General features: G+C 45.7%; 1 protein-coding gene across 1 annotated transcript in view; it reads left to right on the top strand.

Moving 5' to 3' along the window:
• LOC110488577 (slit homolog 3 protein) overlaps window positions 1-9,624 on the top strand; it is a 206,978-nt gene extending 197,354 nt beyond the window's left edge. Inside the window, 4 exon segments of the mRNA XM_090198173.1 lie at window positions 4,915-5,069; window positions 6,931-7,219; window positions 7,465-7,670; window positions 7,865-9,624. Coding sequence (XP_090054299.1) covers window positions 4,915-5,069; window positions 6,931-7,219; window positions 7,465-7,670; window positions 7,865-8,106 — 892 coding nt within the window. The 3' untranslated portion in view covers window positions 8,107-9,624.
• The last annotated feature ends 12,708 nt before the right edge of the window (window positions 9,625-22,332 follow it).

Below are 22,332 nucleotides of genomic sequence, written 5' to 3'. Positions count from 1 at the left end.
CACTTTATATATTCACTTTATATATTATCTACCTCACTTGCTTTGGCAATGTTAACACATGTTTCCCATGCCAATAAAGCCCTTGAATTGAATTGAATTGAGAGATGGGCCTCCCGTTGATCACTGGTCAGAGAGAGATGGGCCTCCCGTTGATCACTGGTCAGAGAGAGATGGGCCTCCCGTTGATCACTGGTCAGAAAGAGATGGGCCTCCCGTTGATCACTAGTCAGAGAGAGATGGGCCTCCCGGTGATCACTGGTCAGAGAGAGATGGGCCTCCCGGTGATCACTGGTCAGAGAGAGATGGGCCTCCCGGTGATCACTGGTCAGAGAGAGATGGGCCTCCCGGTGAAAACCTGGTCAAAAGTAGTGCACTATATAGGGGATAATTGACAATTGGGAGGCAGAAAGTGTTCCACAGAGGTCAGGAGAATGGAGTGTGACATCTGGCTGGAGAATGCTGCACCACTGGCAAGCACCATAAATGAGACCATGAGACCGGCGTGTTTAGACCATGTTTAGCTTCCGGTCTCTGGGAAGCTGGAGTCAAGTCCTTTCAAGGGCATAGCTGTTATGTTTCCACCTAGCTACCCCCACCCGTTAAGATGGTTTAGATAGCTGCAGTTAGACCTAGCTATCCCTAAGAGGAGCCAGCCAGGCAGCCAAACAAACCCCCCCCCCATTCCTCAGACTGAACACTAAACAAGCTAGTCGGGTTAGTGCTACATTGTAAGCAAATGATAGTTCTGGCTAATTTCATTTTAAAATGTTAATAGGGTCTACAGGGAAGCTGGTTCAGGGTATCTTTACTCAGATAAAGGCAACCGGTAATTGTTTCAAAGTTAGTGTATGTGACATTTCTAATGCGGTTCGGTTGCGAGAGGAAAACAGAGTATTTGATTCTCGGCTGACAGGAAATTGATTTCCCCCGGTCGACTTGCAGGGGGACACGACGCTGCTGAAATCTGCCACGGCTTTCTGTTTGTTTTTATTGAATTCCATAATGGGCCGCTTTAAGCTAATACGCAGGCCGGGCACACATCAAAGTCCCCGCATCCCCCTCAAAAAAATATCATTGCCTCTGGAAAACTTCAGCTTGTCAAAACACAGACAAAACCCAATATTGGCAAAGGCTGGAGGGCCGAGCTCCACGATTCACCTTGTTGGGCTAGAACTCTGCTGCCCCTCTGTGGTCATATGACATCGTATCAGAATGTGGACTCCTCTGTTTAACACCTAGTATTACTTCACACTTTTCCCCCAAAGACTATTATCGCCTTGTTGTCAGGGTTGTCATTTGAAAGAGATAAAAACAGAAATAAATCTCTTGACATTTTTCCTAGACCCTCTTTGCCTCCAACCAAAAACCATGTTCTTCCCTGCTACTCCCCCTTTGGCGAGGATGTGGGCTTTCAGATTGCCGCGTAATGAAAGACGGCTGTCAAAACCACAGACACGGGATGAAAATGTCATTAAAAGTGTAATAAAGCCGGACTTCCATGGTGGTATTTACATTTTCAATGGAGGACAGGAAGGCAGAAGGGGGTCTTTGCAGCAGCCCCTACCATTGTGTTGGTCGCAAAAGCCTTGTTTTCAGACTGGAATTGAATTACGGGCCCATAATGCAAACCATACATGCTGCCTGCCTGCGTCTGTGTTGGCCCTTTGTTGAGCGAATACCTTTTATTTTACTGAAACCACATTGGCCAATTGCTGAGCTGTGTAGGGGTTGTGTCCTTTACCTGTCCTCTCAGCTGTGTTGTGCTAAAGTCCTCACACACTTGACCTACGGGTGAACATTGGTTCGTTGTGCTTGTAGCGTGCTGATTGTCTAGTTTTACTGCTGGTCTTTGTCTTGGCAGTGTGTTGGCCTGTATGGAGGGAACAGTCAGGACTCTAGCTGTCTGGGTTCTGGGCCCACCTCCAGAACTCACAGTACTTTGCTACTGGCTGTTAATTCTAATAATACGGTCATTGAACCACTGCGGGAAGTGTCAATCAAATGTTTTTAACCATCAGCCAATAGGAGAGCTGGCAGTAGGGGGGAGGAGCCTTGCTAAACTCCCCTGATGGTATGCTGTTTTTGGAGAAGACCACAACCCAACGGCGGCGAGAGTGGGTTTTTCTCTCGTTTATGTTTTTGGAACAAAAACATTTCTTGGGGTAAGGATAGGAAGAGTTAGTTTTGGGCTGAGAGGAGAAGTTGAGGGAAAGAGCTGCAATCAATTTCACCACCCATACCCATTGGTCTCTCGCTCTCTCTCTCTCTCTCTCTCTCCCTATATATCTTTCTCTCTCTCCCGCTTTCTCTCTCTCTTCCCCGCTCTATCCCTGCCAAACCACTGTCTCTAGCTGTCTGTAATGTAGCTGCCTGTCTCCTCTCCAGGAATAACGTCCATACCAGTGACGGCCTTAGGGCTGATTAGCCTGACCCCATCTACCCCTCAACATGACCCATCTACCCCTCTAATCCAGCCCCATCTACCCCTCAACATGACCCATCTACCCCTCTAATCCAGCCCCATGTACCCCTCAACATGACCCATCTACCCCTCTAATCCAGCCCCATCTACCCCTCAACATGACCCATCTACCCCTCAACATGACCCATCTACCCCTCAACATGACCCATCTACCCCTCTAATCCAGCCCCATCTACCCCTCTAATCCAGCCCCATCTACCCCTCAACATGACCCATCTACCCCTCTAATCCAGCCCCATCTACCCCTCAACATGACCCATCTACCCCTCTAATCCAGCCCCATCTACCCCTCAACATGACCCATCTACCCCTCTAATCCAGCCCCATCTACCCCTCAACATGACCCATCTACCCCTCAACATGACCCATCTACCCCTCTAATCCAGCCCCATCTACCCCTCAACATGACCCATCTACCCCTCAACATGACCCATCTACACCTCAACATGACCCATCTACCCCTCTAATCCGGCCACATCTACCCCTCTAATCCGGCCCCATCTACCCCTCAACATGACCCATCTACCCCTCTAATCCGGCCCTATCTACCCCTCAACATGACCCATCTACCCCTCTAATCCGGCCACATCTACCCCTCAACATGACCCCTCTACCCCTCTAATCCGGCCCCATCTACCCCTCAACATGACCCATCTACCCCTCTAATCCGGCCCCATCTACCCCTCAACATGACCCATCTACCCCTCTAATCCGGCCCTATCTACCCCTCAACATGACCCATCTACCCCTCTAATCCGGCCCCATCTACCCCTCAACATGACCCATCTACCCCTCTAATCCGGCCACATCTACCCCTCAACATGACCCATCTTCCCCTCTAATCCAGCCCCATCTACCCCTCTAATCCGGCCCCATCTACCCCTCAACATGACCCATCTACCCCTCTAATCCGGCCACATCTACCCCTCAACATGACCCATCTACCCCTCTAATCCAGCCCCACCTACCCCTCTAATCCGGCCCCATCTACCCCTCAACATGACCCATCTACCCCTCTAATCCGGCCCCATCTACCCCTCAACATGACCCATCTACCCCTCTAATCCGGCCCCATCTACCCCTCAACATGACCCATCTACCCCTCTAATCCGGCCACATCTACCCCTCAACATGACCCATCTACCCCTCTAATCCGGCCCCATCTACCCCTCAACATGACCCATCTACCCCTCTAATCCGGCCCCATCTACCCCTCAACATGACCCATCTACCCCTCTAATCCGGCCCCATCTACCCCTCAACATGACCCATCTACCCCTCTAATCCGGCCCCATCTACCCCTCAACATGACCCATCTACCCCTCTAATCCGGCCCCATCTACCCCTCAACATGACCCATCTACCCCTCTAATCCGGCCCCATCTACATGACCCATCTTCCCCTCTAATCCAGCCCCATCTACCCCTCTAATCCGGCCCCATCTACCCCTCAACATGACCCATCTACCCCTCTAATCCGGCCCCATCTACCCCTCAACATGACCCATCTACCCCTCTAATCCGGCCCCATCTACCACTCTATTCTGACCCCCTCAGCTTGGACTCATCTACCCCTTCACCCAGAGTCAGAGCCTTGTAGCCTAACCTCAAATCACCGCATCTACCCCCTCCTCGACTCTCCTCCCCTCCCAAGATCCAGCGGGGTTACGACCTCATACCCCAGGCTACTGTTGTATCAGCCCTTAGACCAAACACAATTACCCATCAGTAACCAAGCGGGCCCAGAGCCCAGAGGGAGTACAGCCTGTTCTGTACCCAGCAGTAAGCCAGTCAGCCAGTGTGGGAACTGGAGCAGTCCAACGGCAACAGGCCTATTATCATTGTGAGGGCCAAAATCATCTAGCTCAGCCTGAACCCACCAGCATCATAGCTTGCTATTCCAGTTGGAGTTTGCTGGCGCGGGGAGGTTTTTGCGGGCTGGGTGAGGAGGTGCCTTGCCATGGTTTAAACATGAGTAGTGTGAAAGGCACACATACACTGGCCTCCTCCAGAGTGCTGCTACTGTTCACAGGTCCAGAGTGATACGTGTCCCTACGCTCACAGAGCTCTTACCCTCCACACAGTACGTGTGTGAGAGGTCTCAAACCGCATGGCTGCCTAGAATCACGGCCAGCGAAAGCTTTAAACACCCTACTCTCCTTAATAACACCAAACGAGTGCTCTATAACAATTCAACTGCCACAGAATAATGTGTGAGGTCCTATAGAAAAAACAGCTACGTTTATTGTATGAGGCCATTCCAAGTCTCCTTTTCTACTGAATTTGTACTTGAATCAGATGTTTTTCTCCTATAACAACTCCTATATTCCTACCATGTGTTGCTATTGCCCTGTGTCCCCTCTCTTTCCTTGTCTCTGTGCAGTGTTGTTGAACCACGTTTTTCTGTCTCTCTCTCTCTCTCTCTCTCTCCAGTGTTGAGTCTGTGAGTGACGGTCTATTCCACACGGTGGAGCTCCTGATTCAGAACCACTCTCTGAGCCTGGTGGTAGACAAGGGATCCCCCAAGAGCCTGGGCAAGCTGCCGCGCCAGCCCTCTGTGGACCACAACACACAGCTCTACATAGGAGGTAAGCAGAAACCCATATAGTACACATACAGTGCCTTGCGAAAGTATTCGGCCCCCTTGAACTTTGCGACCTTTTGCCACATTTCAGGCTTCAAACATAAAGATATAAAACTGTATTTTTTTGTGAAGAATCAACAACAAGTGGGACACAATCATGAAGTGGAACAACATTTATTGGATATTTCAAACTTTTTAACAAATCAAAAACTGAAAAATTGGGCGTGCAAAATTATTCAGCCCCTTTACTTTCAGTGCAGCAAACTCTCTCCAGAAGTTCAGTGAGGATCTCTGAATGATCCAATGTTGACCTAAATGACTAATGATGATAAATACAATCCACCTGTGTGTAATCAAATCTCTGTATAAATGCACCTGCACTGTGATAGTCTCAGAGGTCCGTTAAAAGCGCAGAGAGCATCATGAAGAACAAGGAACACACCAGGCAGGTCCGAGATACTGTTGTGAAGAAGTTTAAAGCCGGATTTGTATACAAAAAGACTTCCCAAGCTTTAAACATCCCAAGGAGCACTGTGCAAGTGATCATATTGAAATGGAAGGAGTATCAGACCACTGCAAATCTACCAAGACCTGGCCGTCCCTCTATAAACTTTCAGCTCATACAAGGAGAAGACTGATCAGAGATGCCGCCAAGAGGCCCATGATCACTCTGGATGAACTGCAGAGATCTACAGCTGAGGTGGGAGACTCTGTCCATAGGACAACAATCAGTCGTATATTGCACAAATCTGGCCTTTATGGAAGAGTGGCAAGAAGAAAGCCATTTCTTAAAGATATCCATAAAAAGTGTAGTTTAAAGTTTGCCACAAGCCACCTGGGAGACACACCAAACATGTGGAAGAAGGTGCTCTGGTCAGATGAAACCAAAATTGAACTTTTTGGCAACAATGCAAAACGTTATGTTTGGCGTAAAAGCAACACAGCTGAACACACCATCCCCACCGTCAAACATGGTGGTGGCAGCATCATGGTTTGGGCCTGCTTTTCTTCAGCAGGGACAGGGAAGATGGTTAAAATTGATGGGAAGATGGATGGAGCCAAATACAGGACCATTCTGGAAGAAAACCTGATGGAGTCTGCAAAAGACCTGAGACTGGGACGGAGATTTGTCTTCCAACAAGACAATGATCCAAAACATAGAGCAAAATCTACAATGGAATGGTTCAAAAATAAACATATCCAGGTGTTAGAATGGCCAAGTCAAAGTCCAGACCTGAATCCAATCGAGAATCTGTGGAAAGAACTGAAAACTGCTGTTCACAAATGCTCTCCATCCAACCTCACTGAGCTCGAGCTGTTTTGCAAGGAGGAATGGGAAAGAATGTCAGTCTCTCGATGTGCAAAACTGATAGAGACATACCCCAAGCGACTTACAGCTGTAATCGCAGCAAAAGGTGGCGCTACAAAGTATTAACTTAAGGGGGCTGAATAATTTTGCGCGCCCAATTTTTCAGTTTTTGATTTGTTAAAAAAGTTTGAAATATCCAATAAATGTCGTTCCACTTCATGATTGTGTCCCACTTGTTGTTGATTCTTCACAAAAAAATACAGTTTTATATCTTTATGTTTGAAGCCTGAAATGTGGCAAAAGGTCGCAAAGTTCAAGGGGGCTGAATACTTTCGCAAGGCACTGTACCTGTACACACCATTGCCTTGTGTAAAAAAATTATTAAAAAACACCACTACGCATACCTAGTGATTTTGAGGATACTTAAATATATTGTCTCATAAGCATGTTTTTTGTTTGCATTTACATTTCACAAAATGTCAGAACGTCAAACCAGAATGTCAGAATGATCTAACCCCTTAATTCTTCCATCCCTCCTCCTCCTCCTCCCCTCCAGGTGTGCCCTCAGCGGTAATGGCGTCCGGACTGCGTTCAGGTCCCGATCGCAGCCCCCAGGCCTTCAACGGCTGCATCCACAACGTCAGGATCAACGGAGAGCTCCAGGATCTGGGGGCAGCGCCGCGCGGGTTGGAAGGCATCCTGCCAGGCTGCCACTCTTGCAGCGTGTGTGCCCAGGGCGCCTGCAGACAGAGGGGGGAGACGGGTGTGTCCTGTGAGTGCCCACCCAGCCGCAGCGGACCCCTCTGTGACCAGAGGATCGCCCCTAGCCCCTGTCAGAGCAGCAGGTATGGCCTATACAGGACACCTCATAGGCCTGTAGTCATAACTAGTTCATAATGAATTACTCGTAGATTGAGGCATTGTCTTCAACACGTTACATTCACACAGAAACAAACTCGTACTTTTACACTTTCCCATGTTTAATAACATTATAAATATGAATCATTTGTACTCAACGTGGGTACATTTTACACCCCAAAAACACACACACATTAACATTCCTCATATTGTCTGCATCTCTTTGTTCCAGGTGTGTCCATGGGCTGTGTGTGCCTAAGGCGTCGTCCTACAGTTGTCATTGTGCTGACGGATACACAGGGCAGTACTGTGACAGGAGAGAGGAGCCCCAAGCTTGTAAAGGACACCAGTGTGGACACGGGGAGTGTAGGGTCACAGAGAGCGGGGAGCCCTCTTGCCATTGCCAGCCGGGCTACACTGGCCCTACCTGTGACGCAGGTGAGAGGAACACACACACAGAAACTGTCATGCTGATGTATGGACATTTTTATTGTACATAGAAACTTGATTCTCAGAGGTCCATAGGAATGATATGTAATTTTTCAGTTAGGCTATCTAATATAATCCATTAATAAAATCAGATGCTATAGTGACAGTGAACCTTTCTGATTGTCCCCACCCCCACCCCACAGAACCGGCGTGCCAGGGAGAGGTGGTGCGTGATCTGCTGAAGCGGCACCAGCCCATGAAGACGTGCACCTCGACCAGTAAGATCCCCCGGGTGGAGTGTCCCCGCGCCTGCGACGGAGGCTTCTGCTGCGCACCATCCAAGAGCCGGAGGCGGAAAGTGGTCTTCAAGTGCACCGACGGATCCTCGTACTCTGAGGAGATGGAGACCACCCTGGAGTGTGGCTGTGCCAAGTGCCCGTTGTAATATCATGTCATCGCCATGGAAACAACCACAAACAAAACAAGGGACCTGCTGCCAGAGAGCAAAAATAAAATATATTGTAAAATAAAACATAGAACTTATTTTTATTATGGGATTTTTTTTTTTTTAAGAAGAGACTTGATAATTGTTTTTAATATGTCGAATATTATTGTCATATGAGAAGTTATTTTGTACCTTAAGAAAAAAAAAGAAAAAATATTAACATTCCTGAAAGTATATGAATTTATATGTATGTATAAATCTATATAAATGTAACGTTATAACCTAACCCATGGTTTTTATTTGCTCAGTGTATTATTGCATGTGTGTGTACGTGTTGATACGGTAGGGGAGTCTTTGGACACTTTAAATGTGGAGCGAGACAGTGAGTTGTACAAAGAAAGTGGCGGAAGGGAAGGAGGAGTTGGTGCTGCATCTCCCCAGACATAAAGAAGAGGACGGCAGTCTTTTTCTCATCTTCAGCTATGGAGGCAAACAAAGGAACTGTCCCACTTTGCTCCCCAGCTTTATAATGGACTTCATCCCCACCACAGAGCTAGCTGAGCTCTCTCTAGAGGATATGAACTCTTATCCACGGAGCTTGCAAACAGTGATTGTTACTTTGTGCCATAGGAATCCCATTTACATTGTTGTTGATATGTATTTGTCTGCTGTTTCACATCAGAGATTCTAGAGTCCAACCACATTGAGCAACAGATGTTGAAAATAAATGTGTTGGGTTAAAAAGACGTTCAAAATATGTATTTCTGGTTGAAAATACATATTTTCTATGGCTTGTGCTCACTGGGACGGGCCAAGATGGCTTCTAATAGATGTCTTCTAGACAGAGTCTGTCAGCCAGTGAAGTTCTCCTGAGATTCTGTATCGTGTTGTGTCTGTGGTCACAGCTCAGATGGAAAAGGACTTTATAATGCTTGGCCTACCCTGGCCTGCGAAAACATTGTTGGGACTCAAATCATAACCGTCCATTACTACTAACACTATTAAATGCATAGATGAAGCCCATAACTACTGTATTGTTTACTTTGTAAACATGTGTTTACCATAGGATTTGAGGTGTCATCCCAGTCGTCCCCCCTGTCAGTCAGAAAATATTTGGTAACACTTGAATTGTATATTATTTTATTACCACATGTTGAGACTGTCATAGAGTGCAGTACGTGTCAAATACGGTGTTACCAAATATTCTTTCCATTGAGAGTTTGGCAGTGATCAAGTTCAGTACACCCTTTACCCCCAGTACCACACTCTAACTACTCCAATACCCCCATGCCTCAAAACATTCAATTAAACAATTCTGTATGTGCGGAAGGTGTAGGCTCTACAATGTAAATGATCTTATGTCAGATGCCTTATATTCAGTAATAATAATAATAATAATAATAACTATTATGTTGGCCATTCTATAAGGTGCATCCTCCAGACATAGATATATTTCTGGTTAAACATGAACTTGTGAGTGATGAATAATTATGTTGAAATTAAACTACCATGAAACTAGTGTCTATGTTTGAGTTAATATTAGACCGACTTAACATTGGAGAAATGCTCCATTTACCAAGACAAAAAAATAATAGTTGTACATATATTTTGTCTCTCTGTGTTTCCTAAATGTCCGTCAGTTGGCAAGAGGCTGAATGTATTGTATCTCAAGAAAGCATCCGAGTGAGTGAAACAGTGCCCCTTTTGTCTCTGCATGTGCAGGCCATCTATCTGATGCTGTCTGGTCATAAAGACTATGATATTGTTGAAGCCGGTACATTGAATGCAAGGGTAACAAAAGAGCATTTGACCTCCCTTGATAAAAGATAAAGTATAAAATAATAGTTTAGCTCAACGCTGATTGGCTAAGTGAGCTCAACTGTGAAGAGTCCTGGTGCAGAAAACACATCGCATTAAGACAAATACGTCATTGACAGAAACAACTTGAGTTGTTGCATTTGGTGTTGTCCTCCCGTGGCTAGCTAGCTAAAATTGTCCCTTTCCTAAATTATCCATGGATTGAGATAGGGATGATTATAATGGCGATTTTGATCCAACCATAAATTCATACGTTGTTCGCCTGGACTGAGAGAACAGAATTTCAATATGTAGCTAGATGTAACGTAAACTCGTACATCACCTTGGTCCATACAATTGCCCTTATTTAAGCGCCCCAAAAACGTAATACTTCCATATCAACTGTAATGTCAATACCATTGTAAAGCACAATTTCTCCCCTTTCCAAATAAATCAATTACATGACCTCAACGCTGCCTGTTTCTGCATAATTCAACAAGGCAATGAGCCCCCTTCGGGTCTTTTTAAAAATGGCGGGTGGGGAAGCGAAACTAATGCCTGATAGTGAGAAGGAGAGATGTGTGGGAAAATTGCTTTTTTTCACTCGATCTGTCCAACTTATCACCTTATCGCCTCTAAAATGTAAATAAAACACAACAAAGAGTTTTATAACGTGTCATTACATACCTATTTGAAGGTTTGTGTCGAATTTGAATTGTTTTTTTAGGGCGGTGCTAAAGTGATCTTGGAAGTAAACAGCGGCTTTGAGAATGAAGATCGCATGCAATGATGACGGAAAAAGTGACTAGGTATCCCCATCTTACCCCTGACACTGTCCATTTCTTGTTTTTAAAGGATGATAGAAGTGCTACACCTGGTGGAGAGAGATTGTAAGACAGAAATAGTTGCTTTATGCGTGCTGGGGGGGGGGGGGGGGGGGGGGGGTAGCAGCCATATATAACCGCACAGCATTGAGACAACGGGAGGGGGCCCTGGCACGCCGGAGCTCTCCAAAATGAACCAGCGCATCGGGGCAAGCATTGGGGAAAGCACATACACTGGCACATGCTCTGACGGCGGCAGTGAATGTTTCAAAAAAGGTGAGGTTCTTCTATTTTTCATATGGTTTAATTCCAACTTTTACATCGTTTAGCAGTAACGTCGGCGCGTGAATCCCCCACGACTGCGTCACTGGATCAGGGTAAGTAATTAAGGGAATGAAACTTGGTTGTCAGTAACTTAATACTGTAATGACCTGACTAGATCATAAAGGAACAATTGTGCAGACAGAGGTTTGAGTTTACGAATTGACTGTTTATTAACCCAACTTCACACAGGCTACTGTTTGGCCGTAGCCCACGCCAAATACAGTGCCTTGCGAAAGTATTTGGCCCCCTTGAACTTTGCGACCTTTTGCCACATTTCAGGCTTCAAACATAAATATATAAAACTATTTTTTTGTGAAGAATCAACAACAAGTGGGACACAATCATGAAGTGGAACAACATTTATTGGATATTTCAAACTGTTTTAACAAATCAAAAACTGAAAAATTGGGCGTGCAAAATTATTCAGCCCCTTTACTTTCAGTGCAGCAAACTCTCTCCAGAAGTTCAGTGAGGATCTCTGAATGATCCAATGTTGACCTAAATGACTAATGATGATAAATACAATCCACCTGTGTGTAATCAAGTCTCCGTATAAATGCACCTGCACTGTGATAGTCTCAGAGGTCCGTTAAAAGCGCAGAGAGCATCATGAAGAACAAGGAACACACCAGGCAGGTCCGAGATACTGTTGTGAAGAAGTCGGATTTGGATACAAAAAGATTTCCCAAGCTTTAAACATCCCAAGGAGCACTGTGCAAGCGATAATATTGAAATGGAAGGAGTATCAGACCACTGCAAATCTACCAAGACCTGGCCGTCCCTCTAAACTTTCAGCTCATACAAGGAGAAGACTGATCAGAGATGCAGCCAAGAGGCCCATGATCACTCTGGATGAACTGCAGAGATCTACAGCTGAGGTGGGAGACTCTGTCCATAGGACAACAATCAGTCGTATATTGCACAAATCTGGCCTTTATGGAAGACTGGCAAGAAGAAAGCCATTTCTTAAAGATATCCATAAAAAGTGTCGTTTAAAGTTTGCCACAAGCCACCTGAGAGACACACCAAACATGTGGAAGAAGGTGCTCTGGTCAGATGAAACCAAAATTTAACTTTTTGGCAACAATGCAAAACGTTATGTTTGGCGTAAAAGCAACACAGCTCATCACCCTGAACACACCATGCCCACTGTCAAACATGGTGGTGGCAGCATCATGGTTTGGGCCTGCTTTTCTTCAGCAGGGACAGGGAAGATGGTTAAAATTGATGGGAAGATGGATGGAGCCAAATACAGGACCATTCTGGAAGAAAACCTGATGGAGTCTGCAAAAGACCTGAGACTGGGACGGAGATTTGTCTTCCAACAAGACAATGATCCAAAACATAAAGCAAAATCTACAATGGAATGGTTCAAAAATAAACATATCCAGGTGTTAGAATGGCCAAGTCAAAGTCCAGACCTGAATCCAATCGAGAATCTGTGGAAAGAACTGAAAACTGCTGTTCACAAATGCTCTCCATCCAACCTCACTGAGCTCGAGCTGTTTTGCAAGGAAGAATGGGAAAAAATGTCAGTCTCTCGATGTGCAAAACTGATAGAGACATACCCCAAGCGACTTACAGCTGTAATCGCAGCAAAAGGTGGTGCTACAAAGTATTAACTTAAGGGGTCTGAATAATTTTGCACGCCCAATTTTTCAGTTTTTGATTTGTTAAAAAAGTTTGAAACATCCAATAAATGTCGTTCCACTTCATGATTGTGTCCCACTTGTTGTTGATTCTTCACAAAAAAATACAGTTTTATATCTTTATGTTTGAAGCCTGAAATGTGGCAAAAGGTCGCAAAGTTCAAGGGGGCCGAATACTTTCGCAAGGCACTGTAAATGAAGGATACCCCACAAAGCAACCGTGACATTCTCTTGTGAAACCCAAACATAAGAGAAAGAACAATGGCTAAACCTGGTCTTAACTTCCAATGCTCCATCCCCCTTCCCTCCACGCCACTCCGCCAATCACCAGGATGCCCAGCATCAGAACATTCCAGGCATTCCCTGTGATTGGCAGATAGCAGGTTGATTGGCATGTCGGACCCAGCGAACACTGGGTACTGGTAAGTACAACACAACCAACTAATAGCCTAACACATAACACACAGCTGTCTGTGCAGGTCGCATCACAGCCCCCCCCACCACAAAGTCCTTCGTCCCCGAGGGAACAAACAAAGTCTCTGAAGCGACCCGGAGGTCTCCTTTGCCTGCGTGGCCGTGATGGTCGCAGAGTGTCCAGATGTGAAACAGGGGGCTCATCTGTGGCAGGGGGCTTCCCCTCTGGGACCCAGGAGATGAAGGTAGGGATATGCGGGACAAGGAAGCGGGAACGGAGAATACAGTCCCTGGCTCCGGGGAACCACACGGTGACACAGGGAGGGAGACAGGAGTGGGCTGTCTGGAGCCTTGTCTGTGGCACCTGGGGGTGGGTGCCTGGAGAATGTCATTTCCAGAGAGGGGAATTGTGGGGGTCCCTGGGGTTTGGGGAGAAGAGGCCCCTCTGTATGTAACCTGTCCCGGTGCAGTGCCACCTTTCTCCCCCTGGGAGGAAACTGCACCTGGTAAACAACCTCCCATACCCTCTCCAGGACACTGCAGGGTCCCACCCAGTGACTGTCCAACTTGGGGCATCTGCCTTTTTTTCTTAGGGTGCTGTAGACCCAGACCAGCTCCCCAGCCACAAAGTGCCTTCCCCGGGTGTGCACGTCATAGTTCCTCTTCTGCCTCACACCTGCATTCACCAGCTGCTCTCTGGCGAAGGTGTGGGCTGTCTCCAGGCGGTCCTGGAGTCTCTTGGCATACTCCGGCCCCGGGGGAACATGAGGGCTATCCAGGGACCGACCAAACGCCATCTCCGCAGGGGTGCGGATCTCTCTCCCCAGCATGAGGGCAGGCGTGCAGGAGGTGCTTGTCCCGTTCATGCTGGTGTTTGGCAGAGACGATGGCCAGCTGCTGTCCAAGCGTTTTGTTGAAGTGCTCCACAAGGCCATCACTTTGAGGATGGAGAGGAGTAGTGCAGGTCTTGTGCATACCCAGCCTCTCACACATGGTGGCAAACACACGGGACTCAAAGTTTCTGCCTTGGTCACTGTGGATGGACTCCGCAACTCCAAACCTGCTGAACATCCCCGCTGCCAGGGCATCGACGATGGTCTCTGCCTCCTGGTCAGGCAGAGCATAGGCCTCAGGCCATTTTGTAAAATAGTCCATGGCCGTGAGCACCCAGCGGTTTCCACTGTCTGTGGTGGGGAACAGCCCAACTACATCCACTCCCACCCTCCCCCACTGGGAACTGTTGGAGCTGAGCATGAGAGCGGCCCGGGGGGCCCTTTCTCGCTGTGCAGTTGTCACAGCGGCAGCAAAAGTCCTCCACATCCCTCTTGTGCTGCCCCCAATAAAACAGCCTCCCGCAATACTTTTGGGACCACCACCTGCCACCTCTCCTATCCCATAGCTGACTCCTTCCATGCCCGCTGTAGCACGCCATCAGCCAGCCGCAGTCTCTCAAACTTTGACCACAACCCTTTGGTCGTGAGTGAGAGCGCTGTCACCTCTTCCCATGGTGGCCTCACCTGCGCCTCTTCCCACTGTAGCACCGGCTGTAGGTCTGTGTCCCGTCCCTGCTGCATCAAATGCTCAAAAGTAGCTGGAGCGTTGCACAGGCCGAAGCACAGGTCCTTGAACTGCCAGTGTCCTCTGTTAGTGGAGAATGCAGTTTTGGCTCTGGCCTCTGGGGAGAGGGGCACCTGCAAGTAGCCACTGCGGAGGTCTAGTGAGGAGAACCAGGAGGACCCCCTAACCAGGTCTAGCGACTCATCGATATGAGGTATGAGTCCTTTCTGGTTACCTCATTCAGCTGCCTGTAGTCCGCACAGAACCTCAGCTTGCCCCCCTTCTTAGGAACTATAACGACTGGTGCCGCCCAGAGGCTCTCTGAGGGCTTGATGAAGTCTGCCCGCTGCATCTCCAACACAGTCTGCCGCCTCCTGGCATGCCAGCGGGATACGGCGGGGACACATCTTGATGGGTCGAGCATCACCCATGTCGATCTCATGCTGCACCAGATGAGTCTGAACCATCTCTTCCTCACTCAGCGCAAAGCTGTCTCTGAATTCAAACAGCAACTGCCACAACTGTTCCTGCTGCTCGGGGTCAAGACCAAAACAGTTCCTCCCCCATATTTCCCTCACTGCAGACAGTGTCCTCCTCTCCCATCAGGGGTATCTGGGCTGGGGGTGTGCGGCCCGAATTCACGGAGGGATGTGTTGTGGAGGTAGCTGGGGGAATGTAACACACAGCCGTAGGATACGGGGGCTGGGGAAAAGTCACACACAGATGTGGGGGAGGGATGGCAGCCATGAGTCTCTGCTGCTTTAACTGGTGGAGTAAAGGGTTTGTTGGGTTGAGTGAATGTGACATTAGGGGGGGCCATGGTAACTGCCAGCCCTCCATTGAAGCTCACTGTGCCCCCATTTAGGTCTAACTGGCAGCCTGTGTTCCTAGGAAAGTCCAACCCCAGGATACAAGGGTCCTGCACAGACGCCACCCACACAGGATGCCGCACAGACCTGCCCCCTACTGTCAATCATTATTCCCTTCACTTCATGGGTGCCAGCTCACTTTTGACTGTGCGGAGCTGCACAGTTGTGGGCTCAAACTGAGTCCAACCTTGCACAATATCCGGCCTCACCACGGTTACTGTGGACCCAGTGTCCACCAGGGCAGAGCAGGGCACCCCCTCCACAGGGACATGACAAAAGTCCCCAACACAGGTCCGGCCCACCACAACAACAGGCTCCATTCGCTTGCCCTCGTCTGCTTCTGGGGGAAGCGGAGCCTTGCCCAACTTCACACAGGGTACTGTTTGGCCGTAGCCCACGCCAAATAAATGAAGGATACCCCACAAACCAACCGTGACCTTCTCTTGTGAAACTCAGATGTAAGTGAAAGAACAATGGCTAAACCTGGTCTTAACTTCCTATGTCCATCCCCCTGCCCCACCCCCTGTTTCTTACGCCCAATTTCTGTATGAGCGGCCGCCTCCTCACTGCTTCAGCCGGGGCAGGTGCTTCATTGGGTGGTGGGTTAGGAGACTCTTGGGGGTCCATTCTAATCTCTGCATCCATTTCAATGTCAATATCATGACTCAGGGCTATGTTGTGACATTTCAGTATTATGCATGTCACCTTTGATTGGGGAGGGAAACCATTCTTAAAACAGGCCAACATTTTATTTAGGTTTGAAATTGCACACCAATGTTCTTGTCAAACAAACTTGCACTACAGTTACTGAGATGTCCCCTTGAAATCTGTTCGCATTTTGTTGCAATGCTAGTGGAAACGATAGGAATCAGTTGATTCCATTCGTTTACACTAGCATTGCTACAAAATGAACAAGCTTCAACGGGACAGCTCAGTAACTGTAGGGCCAAATTAAAAACTTTTCAGCTATTTGGCCAGAAACTTGATGTGCAATTAGAATTAAATGTTGGTGTGTTGTTATGTGTTAATAACATTTAGACTACGTTACCCAGCAGGCTATGAGGGCGCGGGAGTTGGTTAAAGAATGCCTTGCATGGCTAAACACGGAGTTTTCTAGCTGAAGTATATGTTCATTAAAAGTAGTTAAACCTACACCCCGGTTTGTCATTATATAAGGAACAAACTAACAGTTGGTATGTTTGTTGAAGTTGACCTATTTATAACTACATTTAAGTTTTGTAATTTTATTAAATTAAGTTACCTTCTCTGGCTTGTAAAGGAGTTTTCCACCTGATACGTCAAGGCAATGCCACTTGTCCTTCAGAAGTCCGATGGTGCGCTCCACAACCGACCTTGTTCTGCCATGCGCCAAATTGTAGCGCATTTCCTCTGCTCTTCTGGATCAGCAAAGGGAGTGAGAAGCCACGTTCAGTGGATAGCCCCGGTCACACCTCATAGGGTGGGGGGAAAACTCACCGAGAACTCACCTGCTTCTAGACGCACGCCTACTCTGCTGTGGCGCAGAATGAATGAGTCGTGCGTAGACCCTGGCCACTTGGAGCATACATTGAGTAGTTGCATACGGGCATCGCAGATCTGAACATTCAATGAATAGAATATCTTCCTGTTACCATATGCATGTTCATCTACAGACGGTGCGCTGAAGGCAATATGCGTGCAGTCAACTGCACCTATGACCCCTGGGAAATTAAATGAGCGGACAAACTCGGCTTTGACGCGCGCCTGTTCGTCGGCTGTAAATGGGAAACTAATGTATCTCGTGGGCAGTATGTGTAGAATCGCCTCGATCATTTGTAGCAGGATGCGGCTGAATGATGGCTGTGATATACCCGACCTGTCACTCATTTCCGTCTGGAATGTCCCAGTAGCGAGGAATCCCAGAGTGGACAGTACTTGGACAGATACGGGTATGGTATGATTACACCGTGTCTTCCCTTCCAGATCAGGGTCTCAATCCGCGGACACATCTAACAGAAACGGTATTGGGAGACGATAGCGATTCATAAACCATGGATCATCATGCTTAAAAAAGTAAATCTGGTCTCTGAAAACTCTCTCCCTTCTGAAAGCATGGTTTCCAATGTCTTCCAATAACGCAAGAACAGCCATGGTTACTTTTTCTAATTTGACACACATCGCATCCTGTTTTTAATTCACCTTGCGTTTGGCCATTCATTCCTCACACCTGTAATTGATAATTCCTAACAAATTGTTCATAAAGCTTATGCAAAGTTCACCACAGGCTTGGAAGCATATGCATTCCAAACTGCAATACCCCTACATAACCAGCAGGAAAATCACTTACGTCAAGTTTTGACTTGGCATAGAGATGATAATTTCCACGTCAAAGTAAGGTTTTATAAATAACTACTTATACTTGGTTTTCTGCGTAAATCAGACTTAAGATCAAAATTGATCTTAAATCCGTTTTGTAAATGAGGCCCCTAGAGTTAACTCTGCAAATAGCACTGCTGGGTGATGTAAAAAGTCATAGTCAATCGATTAAAAATATAATGCTCTTAGTAAAACTTTTTATCTTAAATTTACAATATGTATAATCTGAGAATAGAAAGGTTCAGAACTTTTGTGAAACAGCACAGTTGAAAAATATAGGGCAATTATAGAACTGGATGGTGTTGAGAGATACAGTTGAAGTCGGAGGTTTACTACACTTAGGTTGGAGTCATTAAAACTTGTTTTTCAACCACTCCCCAAATTTCTTGTTAACAAACTATAGTTTTGGCAAGTCTGTTAGGACATCTACTTTGTGCATGACACGTAATTTTTCCAACAATTGTTTACAGACAGATTATTTCACTTATAAATCACTATCACAATTCCAGTGGGTCAGAAGTTTACATTAAGTTGACTGTGCCTTTAAACAGCTTGAGAAATTCCATTAAATGATAGGCTAATTGGCATCATTTGACTCAATTGGAGGTGTACCTGTGGATGTATTTCAAGTCCTACCTTCAAACTCAGTGCCTCTTTGCTTAACATCATGGGAAAATCAAAAGAAATCAGTCAAGACCTCAGAAAGAAAATTGGAGACTTCCACAAGTCTGGTTTGTCCTTGGGAGCAATTTCCAAACGCCCGAAGGTACCACGTTCATCTGTACAAACAATAGTATACAAGTATAAACAACATGGGACCATGCAGCCGTCATACCGCTCAGGAAGGAAACGCATTCTGTCTCCTAGAGATGAACATACTTTGGTGCGAAAAGTGCAAATCAATCCCAGAACAACAGCAAAGGACCTTGTGAAGATGCTGGAGGAAACAGGTACAAAAGTATCTATATCCACAGTAAACCGAGTCCTATTGTCACGACTTCCACCGAAGGTGGCTCCTCTCCCTGTTCGGGTGGCAACCGGTGGTCGTCGTCACCGATCTACTAGCTGCCACTGACTCCTTTCCCCTTTTCTGTTGGTTTTGTCTTGATTGTTTTCACCTGTTTCTTGTTAACCGTTTATTCAGGGCTATTTAAGCCTTCAGGGCCCACCTGCTTTTGTGTGGGCTTGTTAATTTTGCTGTCATTGGAGGTTTGTGGTTTATTTGCTTACGGTTTGTTTTCGTTCCTGTTTTTGTGGTCATGTGTGCCTGTTTTTGGCTTGACCCATATTTGGAATAAACATTCTCTTTTGGAACTTTGCTCTCTGCGCTTGACTCCACACCCACCACTCCTAGCTATCCTGACACCTATATTGACATAACCTGAAAGGCTGCTCAGCAAGGAAGAAACCACTGCTCCAAAACTGCCATAAAAAAGCCAGACTACAGTTTGCAACTGCACATGTGGCCAAAGATCATACTTTTTGGAGAAATGTACTCTAGTCTGATGAAACAAAAATAGAACTGTTCAGCCATAATGACCATCGTTATGTTTGGAGGGAAAAGGGGGAGGCTAGCAAGTTGAAGAACAGCATCATGTTGTGGGAGTGCTTTGCTGCAGGAGGGACTGGTGCACTTCACAAAATAGATGGCATCATGAGGTTGGAAAATTATGTGGATATATTGAAGCAACATCTCAAGACATCAGTCAGGAAGTTAAAGCCTGGTCGCAAATGGGTCTTCCAAATGGACAATGAACACAAGCATTCTTCTAATGTTGTGGCAAAATGGCTTAAGGACAACAAAGTCAAGGTATTGGAGTGGCCATCACAAAGCCCTGACCTCAATCCCATAGAAAAATTAGTGGGCAGAACTGAAAAAGTGTGTGCAAGCAAGGAGGCCTACAAACCTGACTCAGTTACACCAGCTCTGTCAGGAGGAATGGGCCAAAATTTTGCCAACTTATTGTGGGAACCTTGTGGAAGGCTACCCAAAACTTTTGACCCAAGTTAAACAATTTACAGGCAATGCTAACAAATACTAATTGAGTGTGTGTAAATTTCTGACCCACTGGGAATGTGATGAAAGAAATAAAACCTGAAATAAATAATTATTTCTACTATAATTCTGACATTTCACATTCTTAAAATAAAGTGGTGATCCAAACTGAACTAAGACAGGGAATTTATACTTTATACTTTATACACAATGTCAGGAATTGTGTAAAACTGAGTTTAAATGTATTTGGCTAAGGTGTATGTAAACCTATGACTTCAACTGTAGATGGGAGGGGTTGCGTGGAGCTGAAGAATGGGGCTAAATACAAGCAAAAGATAACTATTGTGAACTAGTTAATCAGGTGCCACAAAGAGGGACTTGGGAAAATTGCAGTTGGCTCAGAACAGGGCAGCACAGCTGGCCCTTAAAAGTACACAGAGCTAACATTAATTGCATGCATGTCAATCTCTCATGGCTCAGTGGAAGAGCGATTAAATTCATCACTACTTGTTTTTGTAAGAGGTGTTGGCAAGCTGAATGACACCCATTCATACCCCACAAGACATACCACCAGAGGTCTCTTCACAGTCCCCAAGTCCAAGAACAGACTATGGGAGGTGGACAGTACTACATAGAGCCATGACTACATGGAACTCTATTTCACATCAGGTAACTGATGCAAGCTGTAGAATAAAGATGTTTAAAAACGGGTAAAAATACACCTTATGAAACAACGGGACTGTGAAGAGACACACACAAAGGTACAGACACATGCATGCGTACACATTGTGATGTTGTCCAGCTTACTAAAGTGCCTTTGCAACTCATTGTGACGTCATCACGTGGACACTGCCTGGCACCTTTGTTGGAGCCAATGAGGTATATAAACCCTGGAGTGCTGACGCTATGTATTGGCCATTGAGAGTCTTTGATGCCACTGGTCAGCCATATTTTCACTCCCCAGTAGGAGCAGTCCTCCATAGGAATGAATGGAATTCTACAGTATTTCAATTTAAGGACAAAATTATATGTATTTCATTATTTAAAAAATTGTACTGGAGACTAACATTATTAATAAAAAAAAAATTATACTTCAAGGAAAATGTTTTATATATTTGTATTTTTTCTGTTTAGCTCACAATATACTTTGAAAGAATGCATAAAAGTGTCTAATATAGTAAATGTGGCAAAAAACGAATGTAGAAGTTAATAAATGCATATGGAGTACCACACTATGACTCATAAAACCTAGTGGTCAAATTGTTCCAAATGTTTTTCCACCATTCATTTTGATAACCGTGTAAATTTCTCTAGGACAAGGTGGCTTTTATCAATATATTTGCTTGTATTTACAAAAGGTGTCAGCTAGAGATGACGTGCAGGAGTTTGCAGGGATTTGTAGTTTTGCATGATGTCTACTTTGATGCCAATTAGCTTTTTAGAATCTGAGTGTAAATAGAACCAAATATATTGATAAAAGTCACCTTGTCCAAGAGAGATTTACATTTACATATTTTAAGTGTTTCTAAAATCCCCGATAGGACAAATTAATGGTGGGAAAACGATTGGAACCATTTCCCTGTTTGACAGCTAGGTTGTATGGGTATTATGACACCTCCACTGTGGGTTTAAATACGTTCCAAAATATATTTTACAATGGTGAGGGAGTGCCAAGATGGAGGCACGGTGGCTTTAACACAGCGCCCTCTATTAGTTATCTAGTACATATATATAAATCATTGGTTGGAGCTCCCCTTGTGGGATTCGACTGGTTTACTCTACAGCTCTGTGGACGTCAAGGACCACAACAGACTGCAAGAATTCCTTTAATTCATCACCGCTGAACTGTTTCATGCAAGTAAAATCCAACATACTTACGTTGGACAAATTCATGGTTGTGCTTGTGTACAACTTAGGACTTTTTGTTGTTGTATTGATTGAATTAATTGTTGATTCATTATCTGTATTGTTAAATTTCACACCATAAAGTCATTATTAAAAAATAATTACTCCTGAAAGAAAATAATATAAGAGGATAATTCATACTATTTCATGAGTGTGATTACTACAGTAATACATATTAAGACATTGAGGTTATTAGGAGTGCACAGCCCAATTGAACCCTTTACTTATTTTAAAAGCAAACAGTACTTTCAAGGATTACAATAGCATTTTTGATAGCGCAGAGGGCTGCAACCCGGAAGGTTGTGGGTTCACAGACCACAGCAGACAACCTCACTCTCCTTATCCGTTATAGCCTACAACCTTCCGGGTTGATCTCTTGGTGCTAGCATGAAAATAAAATGAGAATTCTTATCTTAAACAGGGTTTGTCAAACTCCCGATGTCTATGGCACTGGGACAGACAACTAGCCCCGATTCCAGCAGCATATCAATATTTAATTCCAAATTTGTGCACATAGATTGTTTGAAAATGTTCCC

The sequence above is a fragment of the Oncorhynchus mykiss genome, chromosome 14 (assembly GCF_057628025.1).
Source record: "Oncorhynchus mykiss isolate SJ-2025 chromosome 14, ASM5762802v1, whole genome shotgun sequence".
Classification (NCBI taxonomy): Eukaryota; Metazoa; Chordata; class Actinopteri; order Salmoniformes; family Salmonidae; genus Oncorhynchus; species Oncorhynchus mykiss.
This window is presented reverse-complemented; position numbering and strand designations above follow the sequence as displayed.